General features: G+C 49.3%; 1 protein-coding gene across 1 annotated transcript; it reads left to right on the top strand.

Annotated features, from left to right (window-relative positions):
* Positions 1-11025: 11025 nt before the first annotated feature.
* AQP8 (aquaporin 8) lies at positions 11026-14491 on the top strand. Its single transcript, XM_085312910.1, has 5 exons — positions 11026-11286; positions 12717-12843; positions 12928-13142; positions 13990-14124; positions 14449-14491. Exons 1-5 carry the CDS (start codon positions 11030-11032, stop codon positions 14489-14491), a joined length of 777 nt encoding a protein of 258 aa, XP_085169036.1. The 5' UTR covers positions 11026-11029.
* Positions 14492-14534: the final 43 nt, after the last annotated feature.

Consider the following 14534-nt stretch of genomic DNA (forward strand, 5'->3'; position numbering starts at 1 on the left):
ATCTAGTGACTTTATATCATTTGTATCTTACCAAATGCCTCAACAAGAGCATTTTTTWAAAAGCATTTCCAAGTATATGAAACCATTTTAGTACTGTTGGTGACTCTCCATAGCATAAAAATGCCTGGCTCTGGAAATAGGTATACATGGGTTTGGAGTGGAGGCCTAGGGAAGAAGACTACTGAGATTCCAGAAAAGCTAAACAATTCTTAGAAGTGACAGTCATAATTTCAGAGGTACAGAAATAGTAAGAGGAAATGGCCTTCACGTCACTGCTCTCATCTTTTCACAGTAACATGCCAGTTTTAGTCGTTGGTAGCTACAGGGTACCCTGCTGCTATGTTTGTGTCAAGCTGGCTTCTTCAATAAGGCACAGAAATGCACTATGTAGTTAATGCTCTGYTTGTCTATGAAAAGTGTTCACTTAAACTGCCCTCCCCAAAGAGAAGAGGTGGAGGCTTTGTGCAACTGTGAAAGGAACCTTTGCTTCCTAGATAACAATCTCAATGGTATGCTTATGCCTGCACCTTTTATGTGTTTTAGCTTAACTGTGCCCCCTCCTGTTAGGAGGCATGTGCAAGCTGTGTTGACCCCTTTCTCTCTGCACATGCTGGAGATCAGAATGGTGTCACTTAGTTGTCTCATTTCTTCCCCTCACCATTGAAATTCCTTCTTGTGCACAGGCTATAGGGTTTGCCACTGGGTGGTTTTCCACTGCAGTTGCCTGCTGTCCATATTGGGAAAGTAGACTTGCTGATGAACCTTTCCGCTTCTTGGAAACAGCGGGCATTAGCCTGCTGCACTTCGTGTCCTGCAGCTTCTGTTTTCTATCTTCTGGTTTCAGTCTTTTGACTTTCATATCTTTTCTTTTTTTTCCATTCCCTCTGTGGAACTGCTCTGTCATATCCTGACATAAACCCAAGGTGTTAAAATTCACCAAGGATCTATGAATCAGTCTTAATTAGACCTTCTCAGAATCCTTCAAACTTACTATCTAGTTAAATGTGGCATCTGTGCCAGTGACCTGGAAAARGGAAAAAAGCAGCATGTCTCCATCCCAGTCTTTAATATACAGTTTCTCCTGAGKTGACCTGTGTAGCTGTGCAAAAGTAGATACTCAGCAGGCATAAAAAGGGGCTGCATAAGATGCTGTAGTTGATATCACCTTTCTCCTATCCCCTGAACTGGCACCCTGCTCCCCATTGACTTTAAATCAAGATGCTGGAGGGAAGGAGAAACAAACCCTTGTGAAAACTGAATAGCAAGTAATTATGATGTAAGGGTATCCAGTCAGTTTTGCCTTTACTTGCTGTTGCTGGTGTTCTTTTCAGCAGCTAAACACAGTACAGGAGCTGTGGAGCACAAGTTACAAAAGCAGTACAGATGGCTGTCAAAGAGGAATAGCAGCAAGCATCTACTTTGCTGCTGTCTACCATTTCAGAAGGTCAATGSAAGAAATACAGCTCTGAAGGTATGCAAGTGAGTATTGGAACCTTTAATTTAAGTCAGGACAGCACACTGAAAACTGTCCAATGASAAGAGTGCCAGGGTCACAAGGGCAAGATTATACTGATGTAACTTCATATGAAAAGCTTAACAGTGCAAAATTATACCCACCGTAACTATCCAGAACATAAAAATTGTGGAAAGATTCCTTATGGAAACATACCTTTGTCCTCCCTCTGTATCTTTCTGGTTTGTTCAGGAGCCAGGGCTGGACACCTGAAAGGGCTTGCTAATTGTGGTGTGGTATTGACAAAACAGTGGGAAGGGTCTCCTCCTAGCCTGAGATAYGAGCTTTAGAAAAAGTAGAACACCACCAAAATTTGTCAGATCTACTATTTTGCAGCAGTTTTTCCTCTCTTGCTATTAATCACTGTAGTTTGGAACAGCAGTTTTATTGTGAATGTGCAGTCCAYGAAACCAACCTAAATTTTCATTAAAATATGGGCCTGATTCAACTGATAAAAGCCAAAAATCTAGTAAAAGTTTACTTGTTGGTTCTGCTAATATTGTTTAGTGCTCTGTGAAACTTGACTTATTTCTATCTAAAGGTTGTTACTCAGTTTTACTCATCTGCTGGTCCAGGCCTTGAGCTGTCCAAAACTGAGATGGCTTTGTAACACACAATCTCTTCACTAATAATTGGTTTGAACTGTCAAACTTGGYTTTGTTTATTTTTTTTCCTACACTTGAAGTCTACTCTTCAGAAACAAAAGGTTCTGCTTTCTGAAAGAACYGTAATATTACAGGTATATATTTAGGTTGGAATTTTGAGGTACTTTTYTTCATGCCCATTCATCCTCAGCCCTTTTTCTTTACCAAGAAGTATTTTTGAGTCTGAAATCCTGGTTAAACTTTTATTTGGATGTTGCTGTCTTCAAACTTCTTGATCTCATCAGTATCACGTCTTGGGTCATATTTCAGACTGTTAGGTTGCTTTTCTTCCTTTTAATGAACTTGCAGCATGAGACCCTCCCACCTACAGATCCTTTGACTCACAYGAGTCCAATGGGATGTATGTTGTCTTTTAGAGTTATTTGTGAGATTTAAGATAGGATGTTATGAAGGCATAAATAGAGATTGGGCACTTTATTGCTTTGCTTCCATTTTTAAGAAAGAGTGCTCCTGAAATGCACAACAGTGGCTGTTTTGCTTTCTCCTTTGTAGTGGGCTCTAGTACTTGGGGCATGTGGCTGAACTAGGATCTGTTCTGCCAGTTAATGCTGTATTTCAGATTCTCTTTGCTTCAAGTGAACCGAGAAAAYAGAATTTGAAACAAAGCGTGGTGCTGTTTCTGCTGTGCTGTGGCTTTCCAACCTGGGGAGCAGAACTCTCTTCCAACCTCGTCATGCACCTAACTGAGGATCTCAATCTTCATTCTAACATATATAAGAGCTAGTCAGTGCTTTGTGTTCAAATGGATGCAATTATCTTCCTTGCAGTTTACGGAATARAAACTTACTAATGAATGACAGGATTTTAGACTCCTCTGTGCAGCTCTGACAAGATATGTRATTCTACCTGCAGTACTCTTTGATATTCTGCTCCTTGATCTCTGTACACAAATAGCTCTGATCTGACTTGCTGGCTAGCATTACCTGTATTGGGTGCTGTACAAGCACTCAGATATGCTTCTATCCTGAAAAACTTCACAATTTAAGGTGCAAAAAGCATCTGAAATAGCTGTGTCAGAAGTATTTGAATATGAAGATGTGAGAACAAGACAAAATGAAGTTTTATTAGGGGGAACCAGACTGAAGTTTTACCTGCTCTGGAACAGATGTGTCCCCTTTGAGCTAATTGGATATCCAAGACAGAAAAACGAAGCTTGCATTTTTGATACAAATGGGCTTTGAATGTAGTTCACTACAGGAGAAGGTCCAATGCTCTATCAGTTGCAATCTGTCCGGTCCACTTTTTTATGGTGACTTTATTCTCTCTGCATTTGGAAATGATGTGTTGGCTGGTATGAGGCAGATACTTGTGGCATTTCTGCTAATCAAGTTCTTTAAGTCCTTGTATAATTTGTTCACCTGAGTGAAGCGATACAGGAGGAATACTGTTATAGTGGGATGAAAGGCACAATAGCTGCTTCACTTGGTCTTTGTCTGGGTGAATCTGACTGTCTCACAGCTGTTCAGCTAAAAGATTCAGCAGCTAGCTAGGAAAACGGTACTAATTCTTGTAAGAACTCTTCAAGAATCTCTTAGCTTGGTTGCAAACCATGGTGAAGAAAGTAGGTCACGTTGTGCTTCAGGGTTACAATAGGATCAAAAGAATTTGTGATATATAGGGAACTTGTGGGAGAAGATGAGTGGGGGCAGTCTAGCGCTCATGATTACATTAAATAAATCTTTCACCTTTCTTCAGGGAGTATCTGGTTTTGGAGAGTGCCTGGTGCAGCTGAAACAATGCTACTTTATTAGAAAACCAGTAACTGAAAAAGACTGAGAAATGTTTTTGAGGAAAGAGATGGCCTTTGCCTTCTGTTTCTTCTTGCTGTGGTTTGCCTCCCTATTTGCCAGTAGTTTATCCCTTGAACTGTGCAGTGAATCTCTTCATTTTCTGCTGGTGACATAGCCTTTTGCCCAGGTGGTCTTGATATTACAGCAAAATTCACACCTGCAAATGTTTTSTTTAAACAAAAAGAATAAGTTAAGCTTGAGCAAACTGAAAGGTAAGAGGCAGCTGCATTTCCACAACTAGGCAACTACAGTGCAGGAGCTCCATGTGTTCACTTTAGTCTCCTGCCCAGCTTCTGGTGCTTGAAGGATTTTCTGTGACTGCCTGGTCTGGCACTGGCACTGACACTGCCTGCATGAGCTACCAACTGGTGGTCTTTGAAGTCAATGCCAGTGACACTCTGTGCTGACGGAAGAGGCTGTGAGGCAGGCTTAGTTGATACCTGCCCCTAGATAAGGGCACTTCTGCCATCTTTGCCACTGGGATATCTCATATCAGCCCTAAGTTTAGCTCTGGTCTCTGTGCCGTAGCCACATCTTTGTCATTTTGCTGAAGATCACTTCAGGTTACTTCAGATAGTTTCCTCTTTGGATGTAGCTTTGGTCTGTAAATGAGGTAACAATAGAGAGAGTAGGTGAAAACGATGGGAAGGGTTGTCATGGAGGTCTCCTATGGTAAGGAACCTGTCATGTTCCCAGCTATGTTGCTGAGCRCTTGTGAAGCACCTGAAAAGTTGTATTTTTCCTCTGTCCTTATGTTTAGATTGCAGGCTGGATTGGGCTGTCCCTCCTGTGTGCAATGCATTTGGAGAGGCTTGGCCATGTAGGGCCTCCAAGCAGGACCCCAGAAAGGCAAACCATGGCCCTGTGAAAAGATTTAAAAAGAGAATGACCTGTTGACTACTGGAGCACAATTCCGGCAGCTATGAGGTTTGGGCTGGTGTGTGCATGTGTGTGAACAAATGGCCTGTTTAACAAGCTCTARGTGGGGATGTGAATAGCAGGATGGGGGCAGCAGAAAGAATTGTCTAGTTGTGCTTGCTGTTTTTGAAGCAGGCAGCTATTAATCCTATTCGCTTCTCTGTGCGACTGTGATTCTGAAGCACTTACAGGGTAAGGAGTCCGGGTCTGGTTGCCATGACAAACTGCAGGAGTGAGCATGTAGTCCTTGCCTGCCTTTAAGATTCGTGCCGCGAATTTTTCCTGAGATGCTCATGCCAAGTCCTGGSTGTTGATCCTAGCTCTGTCCACCAACATGGACCCAAAATTCAACCACAATTCAGGAGGTAACTCTACTGTGCTAGTCTTCCGTTTGAGTAACTGATGCGTCTGTATTGCCTACTTAGTTCTAAAAGATTTATAGAAGAAATCTTCTAGAAAACCCATTTTTCAATTCCTTGCAGGGAGTGTCCAGCTGTTTCTATCTAAGAACTGAAGGAAAAGCAGTTAATAACTTAGTGCGTAGCATTTCAAGCTTCTCCAAAACTCCCAGTTCCTAATTTTATGCTTACAAAATTTCTTGGGTCTCTGTGCTGCTGTGGCACAGGGAAACTGTTTTTGAGGACTGAAGTGCTTTGCTGTGTTCATACTTACAGGATATTTCCTGGAAGCCAAGTGTTAATTGTTCCTGGGAGGGTGTACACCTGTATTGAAAGGCGCTGGGAACATTATTCCCTTTGCAAACTTGGTTGTTTTTTAGTATCAGAATTAAGGTCTAAGTGTGGCTTCATCCTACTGGTTGTCTTCCCTTCTCAAAACCAGTCTATTCTGTGTCTGCAGAACTGACCCAAATCTGTCTGTTTCCTAATGGAAAATGGCAAATCTGTATTAAAAACTCTTGGAAATTTCCATCTGCACTCAAGCATTACTATAGCAATTTCAAGTAAAATTGTTATGCAATAGGATCTCTAAATGTGCAGAGGTCAGTAAACCTGTATTACTGCTACTAGCTGCAAATAATGCTGCAAGTTCTCATTCAATAACAGTTGTGTAACCATTGAACTATCAGTCTCTAAGATAAATACTGTAAAGATAAGGCAGTGTCAAATGAATTGCCTTTGCTGCCTTTATTGCTTTTTGAGACTGAGTCAAACATGGACGCTGCCTGTGACGAGGCCTTTCCTTGTAGCAATAACGTTGTGCAGCACCTAAAAACTTTGTTGGTAACTTTTTATAGATATCTAGTCTGAAAAGTCTTCACCATAAAATATACCAGTTCTTATTCAACAAAGACTCTGCATATGCTTAATTCCTACAGTTAAGCATTGTTCAGTGTTAAGGGCACTTGAGCACGTTCTTAAGTATCTGCTTAAGTGCTTTGCTGAGTTTGAGTGCTACATTTCCGATGGATCCGTAGCCTTTCTTTTGGTTGTTTTTCTATGTGATAGAACAAGGAGAAGCAGAATGAATCATGCCTTAGGAGATGCTGGAGTAAATAAGGGTATTCTGACTTTTTCTGCCCAGGTGGATGGACGTGAGAAAATGTGTCTATATAGTTCCCAAAATGATTTTTTTAAGCTGTTGCTTGTTGTGTACTACTTCCTTTACTAAATGACAGTTGCTGTTGTCATTTATTTGACAAATCCACATTATCAGTGCAAGCACAAACAAAGACAAAAATAAATGTCTGCTAATATGAACAGATTTATCTGTTCTCATCCCCACGCCTTTTCCCATCAGTGTAGTTTGTACGCAGCTAACAGAACTAATCTTATTGCAGAGTAGACTGATTGCCAAGTCTTTAATGTTATCCGTGAGGGGCAAAGGGTGCTATGAAAAGAGTTGTTTTCTTTGCCTCTTCTTGGCATTCCTAAATGAAAGTCAGGTGTTTGAGCAGCTTCCTCTGAGAATTAGCATAAGAATTATATTAACATGTAATTTAATTTGGGGATCTGAATTTTGGGGATCTGCAGCAATCAATGGAGGAAAATGTGCAAAAGAAATGTATTAGACTCAACGGTTCGGAGAAATCACAGCTCAGGTTAAACACGAGAGAAATCCAAGTGCGTAAAGACCCAATGCAAGCTATGCATGATCCATCCGCCTGTGCTGTGTGGTGTTGCACTGGTATTGTGCTTAAGACTAAGCATGCTAGTGCTTGTAGTCTAAGACCTGGTTAAGCTAGATGATTCTTCCAGCTCCGTAATGTTTTGTTTGTCAAGTAGATTGTTTTGCTTAATTGGCTTGCTTGTAAATGCTTACACAGATGCCACAAAGGTCTAGTAGAACAACTTTATATGGTTATATATATATTTGTCAAAACTCCTTCATTTGTGATGATAAATACAGATCATTTACGCTGCTGCTGTAAACTGCTGTTGTCGGGGGTGATCCAGGCAGTGCAGGATGGGCTGAATGTCATTCATTCCCTCTGCGCCTCTCCGGACCGCAAGTAAGGAGTTTCTTGCTTTACCTGTGGTCGGTCATCTTGCCCAAAGCATGATCTTTCTCACTGCACTGAAAGATCATAAGTCCCTTGGTCCTATGTGCTCCTCTGGCACTTCCTGTTGGAGTATGGCTGAAAACTTTATATAAATTCCCATGTAGCTAATTTGTCTTTTGCCTGCCTGTCTGCCTTCCATGTGCTGTCTGGGTTTATTTCCACCTCAGTCCTGCCTGCCATGTCACATGGAGTCTGTGTATCCCTATGAGCCAAGGGATGGCTAGGCCTTGTTCACCCAAGGTGAGGGTGAGGTTCATGGAAGATTTACGTGCTTGACAGCATTCTAAGTGCCACAGCTGACAGGTGCTAATGAAAAAAAAAAAAAAAGTCATTACTATTGTTCTATTTTTTTTGTTCCTATTTTTAAGGTTAACTTGAATTACACATGCAGAACATTTTCCCTTGTAACTGTGTTCATACTGAGGTGGAATGGTTAAAGAAAGCAATATTCCTTGGACTCTAGTAAGAAAGGCAAAAGAACCTCCTTACTGAACTATTCTGTTAGCAGTACAATAGCCATGGCCCTGCAAAAAAAAGTTCCTTTCTCTAATCTTCCAAAACAGATCTGTCAGTTTTCTACCCAGTGCGGAAATCTTTCAAACCAGTACCTTCTCACCATTTTTCAGTCCCACGTGGCAGATTCAGATGTCAGATGTCTAGACAGCTCTGACCAGCATTTTGTGCAGAGCTTGTTTGTGAAACTTTTACTAATAGGAAGAAGGTTCCTTCAGTATTGCACTTCTGTTTTGTTCTGTTTCAGTCCTGTGCTTAGTAATAATTAATTCCTTTCTTTGAACGTGGAGCGTTTCCTCCAGGAGGTTCAGACAAATACCTCTGTTCCCCAAACAATAATGGTAAATGTTTAAAAGCCAAGGACGCTGAGTTAATCCTCAGTTTTGGGTTGTGACCTTCCAGAGCTGTGAAACCATTGCTCCCCTGAGAAAAGTCTCCAGAAGCCTGGAGGTCCAGGCCTTGCACTGCCTCTGTCCAGGCCTAATGGCATTGCCAGCAGGAGAGTGTCTGCACCTGCGTGAGTGACAACAGATGTGGGAAATGGCCAGTTGCCTCACAGCTTTGCAGGAGAGCAGCTCTCAGGAGATCTGGCCGGGAGGCCTGGCTGTGCTGTCTGACACTGCTGGATAAGACAGCCTTGGGCAGCTCAGCCTTGGGCAGCTCAGCCTCTTCCTGATGCTTTGGCTCCCGTGTGCCGAAGTCACGCTGCTGATGCCAGTGTCCCCTGTAAAGTGCTTTGAGGGCTGCTGATAAACACCAGATGAAATCTGGGTATTCCTGTGTTTATATCTCATAATAAGTACCCTGAAAAGTAAATCAAATCTGGATTCCTTTTGCCTGAGTTAAAACCCTTCAAWAAAACTCATCTGGCTGCAGTGGGAGACATGGTGACAGATAGATTTGAAATACCTGCTGGAAACCTGCTCTGTGGGCTGAGGAGACATGATCAAGTAAGTATTTTTCTATTTCACAGCTCCATATAGGAGGCTTCAAAGGAAAAGGAGCCTCAAAGACCAGCCAACCCCATTACTTGCTTTCAGTGTTCAGTGATCTCCAGTGAAGCTGCTGCCAAGACATTTTGTCTATAGAAAATGACATCTCAGAAGGGGGAGAGTTGACAGAGGCTCCTTTAAAGGTGACTGAACTGTGATTCCCTCTTAGCTCYGTGCTGACCCTCCTCTGGCACAGGGCCAGCAACAGGCAAGTGGAAATTTCCTTCCTATCCCCAGTGTCTTGTGAAAACATCATAAAAAGTCCATGGCGTTCTTTACCCTTAGTTAAAAGAGGGGAAAAAAGTCTATAAACCTGAATCCTTAATTACCCAGCACAAACTTAAAACATTGCAAATGATTGCTCAAGGAGGTGAAATGCCACAGYGCTCATCTCCTGGTGGATATTTAGCATCCTGATTTGGATCCCAGGCAGATTCCTGCTGGCTGATGCAAGCGCTGTAGTGCTCACATTGTGCTGCAGGGACCTGCCCTGTCACCAGGGCAGTTTCTGCTTTACCTGTCACTGCATGACAGTTGCACCACGGTCCCCAACATCTCCTGCTGGGCAGAGGTGTCATGGCCATCCTGCCCACGCAGCTGCGTGTCCTCTGCTTTGTGAGCTGAGCCRGGCTTCCTTGGTCCTCCCCTCCTCTGGGAATGGCTGCTGTGGACAGCCTGTGCAGTGATTCCGTAGGGGTTTTTGTTGTTTGTTTGTTTATTTTTACTATTAGACTATTGTCAACTTTCAGCATTGCTAGTGGATCCCTATACACCCTTGCCAACRATCTTTTAGTTGAAAACAGCGTGCAGGGGATGTGGTCCCTGGACAGGGCTAGGTGGGTCATCTAGGCTGGCTGAGCATGTTCAGGAGTCTGGTTTAGGCAGGACATTGGCTGGGGTTTAGGGGAATTGGCTTTGATCTGTGGTTTTTACAGGCTTCCTTTGTAATTTGAGGCAAATAATGACTATCTGCCCTTTGGGGTCTGTAGGAAGAGGTGATGTTGCAGGCTGCTCCATGCTGATGCTGTCTTTGAGGTTTTAGAGCCCCTGAACATTAAGGTAGTAATATGAAGTAAATCCTGTGTGCCCAYGGAGCCCCAAATTACCAGAGCTAGGGTAGCTGTTGAAGGTGTCTGCTCTATGCGCTTTAATGCGGACGCAGCTGTGAGCAGCTGGCTCTGAGGCTCTCCGGTTCCCCTCCGGCTTGTTTCAGCGAGGTTGGTGCTCGCACTCTGCACCTGAGTCTCATGTTAAGCCTGGGCTTAGGCTTAGTTTTCTTACAAGGAGCTAAGCAGTATAATTTCAAATGTTTTGTGGGCAGAGGGGAGTTTCGTCTCTCCAGACCACAGAGCATTTCCCAGGGCACCGTGCAGATGCCCAAGTGCCCTTGTGCACGCGGTGCTGTGGGCTGCTCTGCACGGGCTGCCTTCTGGCACCAAAGGCAGCAGCAAGAGGATTGCCCAGTAGACCAGGCTGGCCTGGCTTGTATCTATAGCGCACACCGTGGAAGGAATCACATCCTCAGCCTTGGCAGAAATCCCTAAACAACAACAACAAAAAACTATGAAAAAACAAAACCTTGAACCAAGGGACTGCAGTGATAAAGAGCTTTTATATTCCTGGGGGCTGGCCTATCAGGCCTCATTGCTTTTTTTTTTTTTTTTTTTCACCTCCTATCCGTTACCTCTTCGTACACGTGAAGCGGGAGCACTCCAGGATTTCAGCGAGATAAGTAAGCTATTCCTCCAGGAGCGCCGCTCACTCCGCGCCAGGGCCAGGCTGGTGCTGGGAGCTCCCAGAGCCGAGCACRCAGAGCGTGAGTATCCCGGCAGGGAAATAACGTGAGAAACACTGGAATTTTCTTCCTTCCACACAGTTTGCACTGAGCTGGGAGGGGAAGGATTGCTTGGTGCTGGGACCAGGAACATCTGTGTTTCCTCAGCCACAGGGGGTGCCTGGGGGCTYGGTGAAGGACGGGAGTGTGGCGCGCTCGGAGCGGGCGAAGGCTCGCCGAGGTGACCTGCTTGGGGACTCTCCGCGCGCCCGGTCTGCAGCAGGTCTCTGCCACCCGGGGGGCCGGGGCCATCGGTGCTCTCTGCTTCRTTCCAGCTCCCCTGATGGCCACCGAGGAGCACGGTCCCGCGGCCGCCAAGGAGGCGCGGGTGGACGGGGTGCCCAAGCGGCAGCCGCCGAAGCCCCACTGGTACGAGCGCTACGTGCAGCCCTGCGTGGCCGAGCTCCTGGGCAGCGCGCTCTTCATCTTCATCGGCTGCGCCTCCGTCATCGAGAACGCCGAGGGCACGGGGCGGCTGCAGCCCGCCCTGGCGCACGGGCTGGCTCTGGGGCTCAACATCGCCGTCCTGGGGAACATCAGGTGAGAGGGCCCTTTTTAAAGAAAAAAAGCCTAAAACTGGAGGGAAAACATCCTTTGGAAAAGCAGAGGCATTTACTTTTAAAAGGCCAGCGGTGGCCTTTAAAAAAAAAAAATTAAAAAAAAAATTCATTTTGCCTTTAATAAATTTCTCTCCTGCCTATCCTCAGGTGGGAAATTTGGATCCTGCTTACAAATAGTTTCCAGCTCTCGAAAGCAACATTTAGACAAACCTGCTAGTTGAAAACTAGGTGTTTGACTCTAGCGAAGATACAGGTTTACTCTGAGAGGAGACGCTAAAACAGCCCCCTGGAATTCCCTTCCCTGCTCGGGCTCGGACCTCTCCGCGGGGACCTTTCCTTGCGCTCCTGCACCTGCCGCCTCTCCCCAGGGCTTTGCAGCCAGCAGCCCGACCTGCTTCTGGCCGGGAGGTTTGCTAGGCTGAACACCACAAGTTTTTACCCTCGTATGATAGCTCTTTAATTACAGCTGAAGAATAAGATATAATTATAGTTCCTAGACACTCTGACTCATCAGCTTTCAACAGCAATCATTATCGGGGCTGATTGGTTATGAAACTCGTTCATTAGCGAGTGTCCCGTGGTAATCTGCCTTAATTAAAAGGTAGCTGAGCTTGTCTTGCACGGGCACTTGGGCGAGTGGTTTTGGCCCCGTGGCCAGGCGGTCGCAGCCGCCGCAGCGGGCGAGCCGGGGCGCCGGGCAGCCCCCTCGCCGCGTCGGGGCTGCCCCGCCGGCCTCGCTYGGGAGGGCTCGGGCCCGGCCGGGGCCTTCGCGGGGGTCCGGGCACAGCGGGACGAGCTGCCCCGGAGGCCAGCGCCGCTCGTGCCCCTGCCCGACGCTGCTCTCCTCCCGTTCTCGCCCTTCCCCGCGGGAAAGCGTTCCCTGCGCGGGGACGGATGCTGGAGCCGTTAGCTGAGGACCTCGGCAGCCGGGCTTCCTGCTGCTTTTCCTGCCTCCCGCGTGGACTGCCTGCGTGAGCTGGCGCTGAGCAGCTCCCGGGGAAGAGCCGCTCGGAGCCCTGATCCCCCCGCTCGGCTCCCCCGCTCCCCCGCCGGCTCGGGGCTGCCTCGGAGCCGCGGGCCTGGGCACAGAAGAGGCAGTTGCTTTGCTTCGCTCTCCGCGTGGCCGCTCTGCGGCGAGCGCCGATGAACGTGCTGCTGCGCCAAGCCAGGCTCCAGCTGAAGAGCGGAGGAGGCGGCGGGACGCCGGCAGCGCCCAGGACCCGGCGTGGGGATTGCGATGCAGCGTGAGACCAGGAGGGACCTTTCCCCCTCGGCCGGCAGCGCTGCAAGTGCCCGGGGTCTCCTGAGACCGTCCTTCCGAGGGCGCTCGAGCGGCCGCGCCGGGGCGGGGAGGGAAGGGGCCGGCAGCGGCCGGACCCCCTGCTGACGCTCCTCTCCTCTCCCTTGCAGCGGTGGCCACTTTAACCCCGCCGTGTCCCTGGGCGCCTGGCTGATCGGCGGCCTGAGCATCACCATGCTGCTCCCCTACTGGGCGTCCCAGCTGTGCGGCGGGGTGGTGGGAGCCGCCCTGGCGAAGGTACGGCCCCGGGGGGCTCGCCGGGCGGGGGGCCGCGGTGCGGCGGGCGGCTCACGCCGGCGGCGCTTCCCCCCCTCCGCGCAGGCGGCCACGGCCGGCGAGCGGTACGCCAACGCCAGCGGAGGAGCCTTCGGCAGCATCGCCGCCGACGCGCAGGTCCCCGCCGCGCTGGCCGCCGAGATCTTCCTCACCGCCCTCCTGGTGCTCACCGTCTGCATGGGGGCCCTCAACGAGAAGACCAGCACCCCGCTGGCACCCTTCTGCATCGGCTTCGCCGTCACGGCCGGCGTCCTGGCGGGGTGAGCTCCCAGCCCGGCCCCTCCGGCAGCGCCGGCCGCGGGGAGCCCCGGGCAGACGGGGCGGTTTCTCGCCGCCGGGCTCAGCCCCGGTGCCGGCGGGTGCTCCGGGCCGCGGCTCGGTCGCTGCAGTCGGACCTCCAGCGTGCACGGTCGTGAGTGCTCGCGGCTCGCTGAGCTGCGGCGCTGCCCCCTTGAGCAGGATTCGGAGCCCACGTTTAAGGGTCGTGCAAGCCTCGCACGCCAGCACTCAACCCTCGCGGTTTTCCTTGATCTGCCAATGTTGCTGCACCGCGGGCATCGCCGGCTTCCACGGCTTGAGAGCCGAGCCGTGAAACCCGCTTGGCGCTCTTGTTTGTACCCTGCATGCTGCGTTTTCCCTCTTAGCTTGCGGTCATTGGCAAGCAGCTGTGCCGTGCTGTGCCATGCTGTACCGTGCTGTATGGTGCCGTGCTGTGCTGTACGATGCCATGCTGCACCGTGCTTTGCCGTGCTGTACGGTGCCGTGCCATGTTGTATGATGCCGTGCTGCACCATGCTTTGCTGTGCTGCACCGTACAATGCCGTGCTGTGCCATGCTATACAATGCCGTGCTGTACGATGCCGTGCCGTGCTGTACGATGCCATGCCGTGCTGTATGGTGCTGTGCTGTATGATGCCGTGCTGCGCTGTACGATGCCATGCTGCACCGTGCTTTGCCGTGCTGTGCTGCACCATACAATGCCGTGCTGTGCAGTGCCGTGCCATGCTATACAATGCTGTGCTATGCTGTACGATGCCATGCCGTGCTGCACCATACCACGCTGCACGGTGCTGTCCGTGCCGGCTGCTACCGCGCTCTCTCTTTCAGAGGTGCCGTGTCCGGAGCCTGCATGAATCCTGCCAGGGCCTTCGGGCCRGCGCTGATAGCTGACTACTGGGACTACCACTGGGTTTACTGGGTYGGGCCCGTGATCGGCGGCGTGCTGGCTGGCGCCCTGGTGAGGTACGCGGTGCCRCGCTGGYGGAGGCGGCGGGGCCSTGCCAGCTGCTTCCTGCGTTGCCCCRGGCTCCCTGCGCCGGGACCCGSCGGCGCTGCCGGCCCCGCTGCTCCCTCGCCGTTCCCCTGGGCATGGCTGTGGCCGCTGGTTTTCCTGGAGGGCTGGCGAAGGCGCTGAGGCTCCACGGGGCCGGGGGGCAGGAGGAGAAGGCGGCAGATGCTCCGCGTTGGGGTGAACCCGGGCCGGGGGCCGAGCAGGGCGGCTGCGGTCCCTGGGCCAGGGCGGAGGCGCAGGCGCCCATCCCAGCCGCCCCTTTCGTCTCCCCAAAGGCTCCTGATCGGCGACCGGAAAACGCGCCTGCTGCTGCTGTGAGCAGCGCGGCCCGGCTCCAGCTCCAGCTCCGCCGGGATCCCCC

The sequence above is a fragment of the Rhea americana genome, unplaced genomic scaffold (genome assembly GCF_003343005.1).
Source record: "Rhea americana isolate MKP2758 unplaced genomic scaffold, rheAme1 scaffold_370, whole genome shotgun sequence".
NCBI classification, from domain to species: Eukaryota; Metazoa; Chordata; class Aves; order Rheiformes; family Rheidae; genus Rhea; species Rhea americana.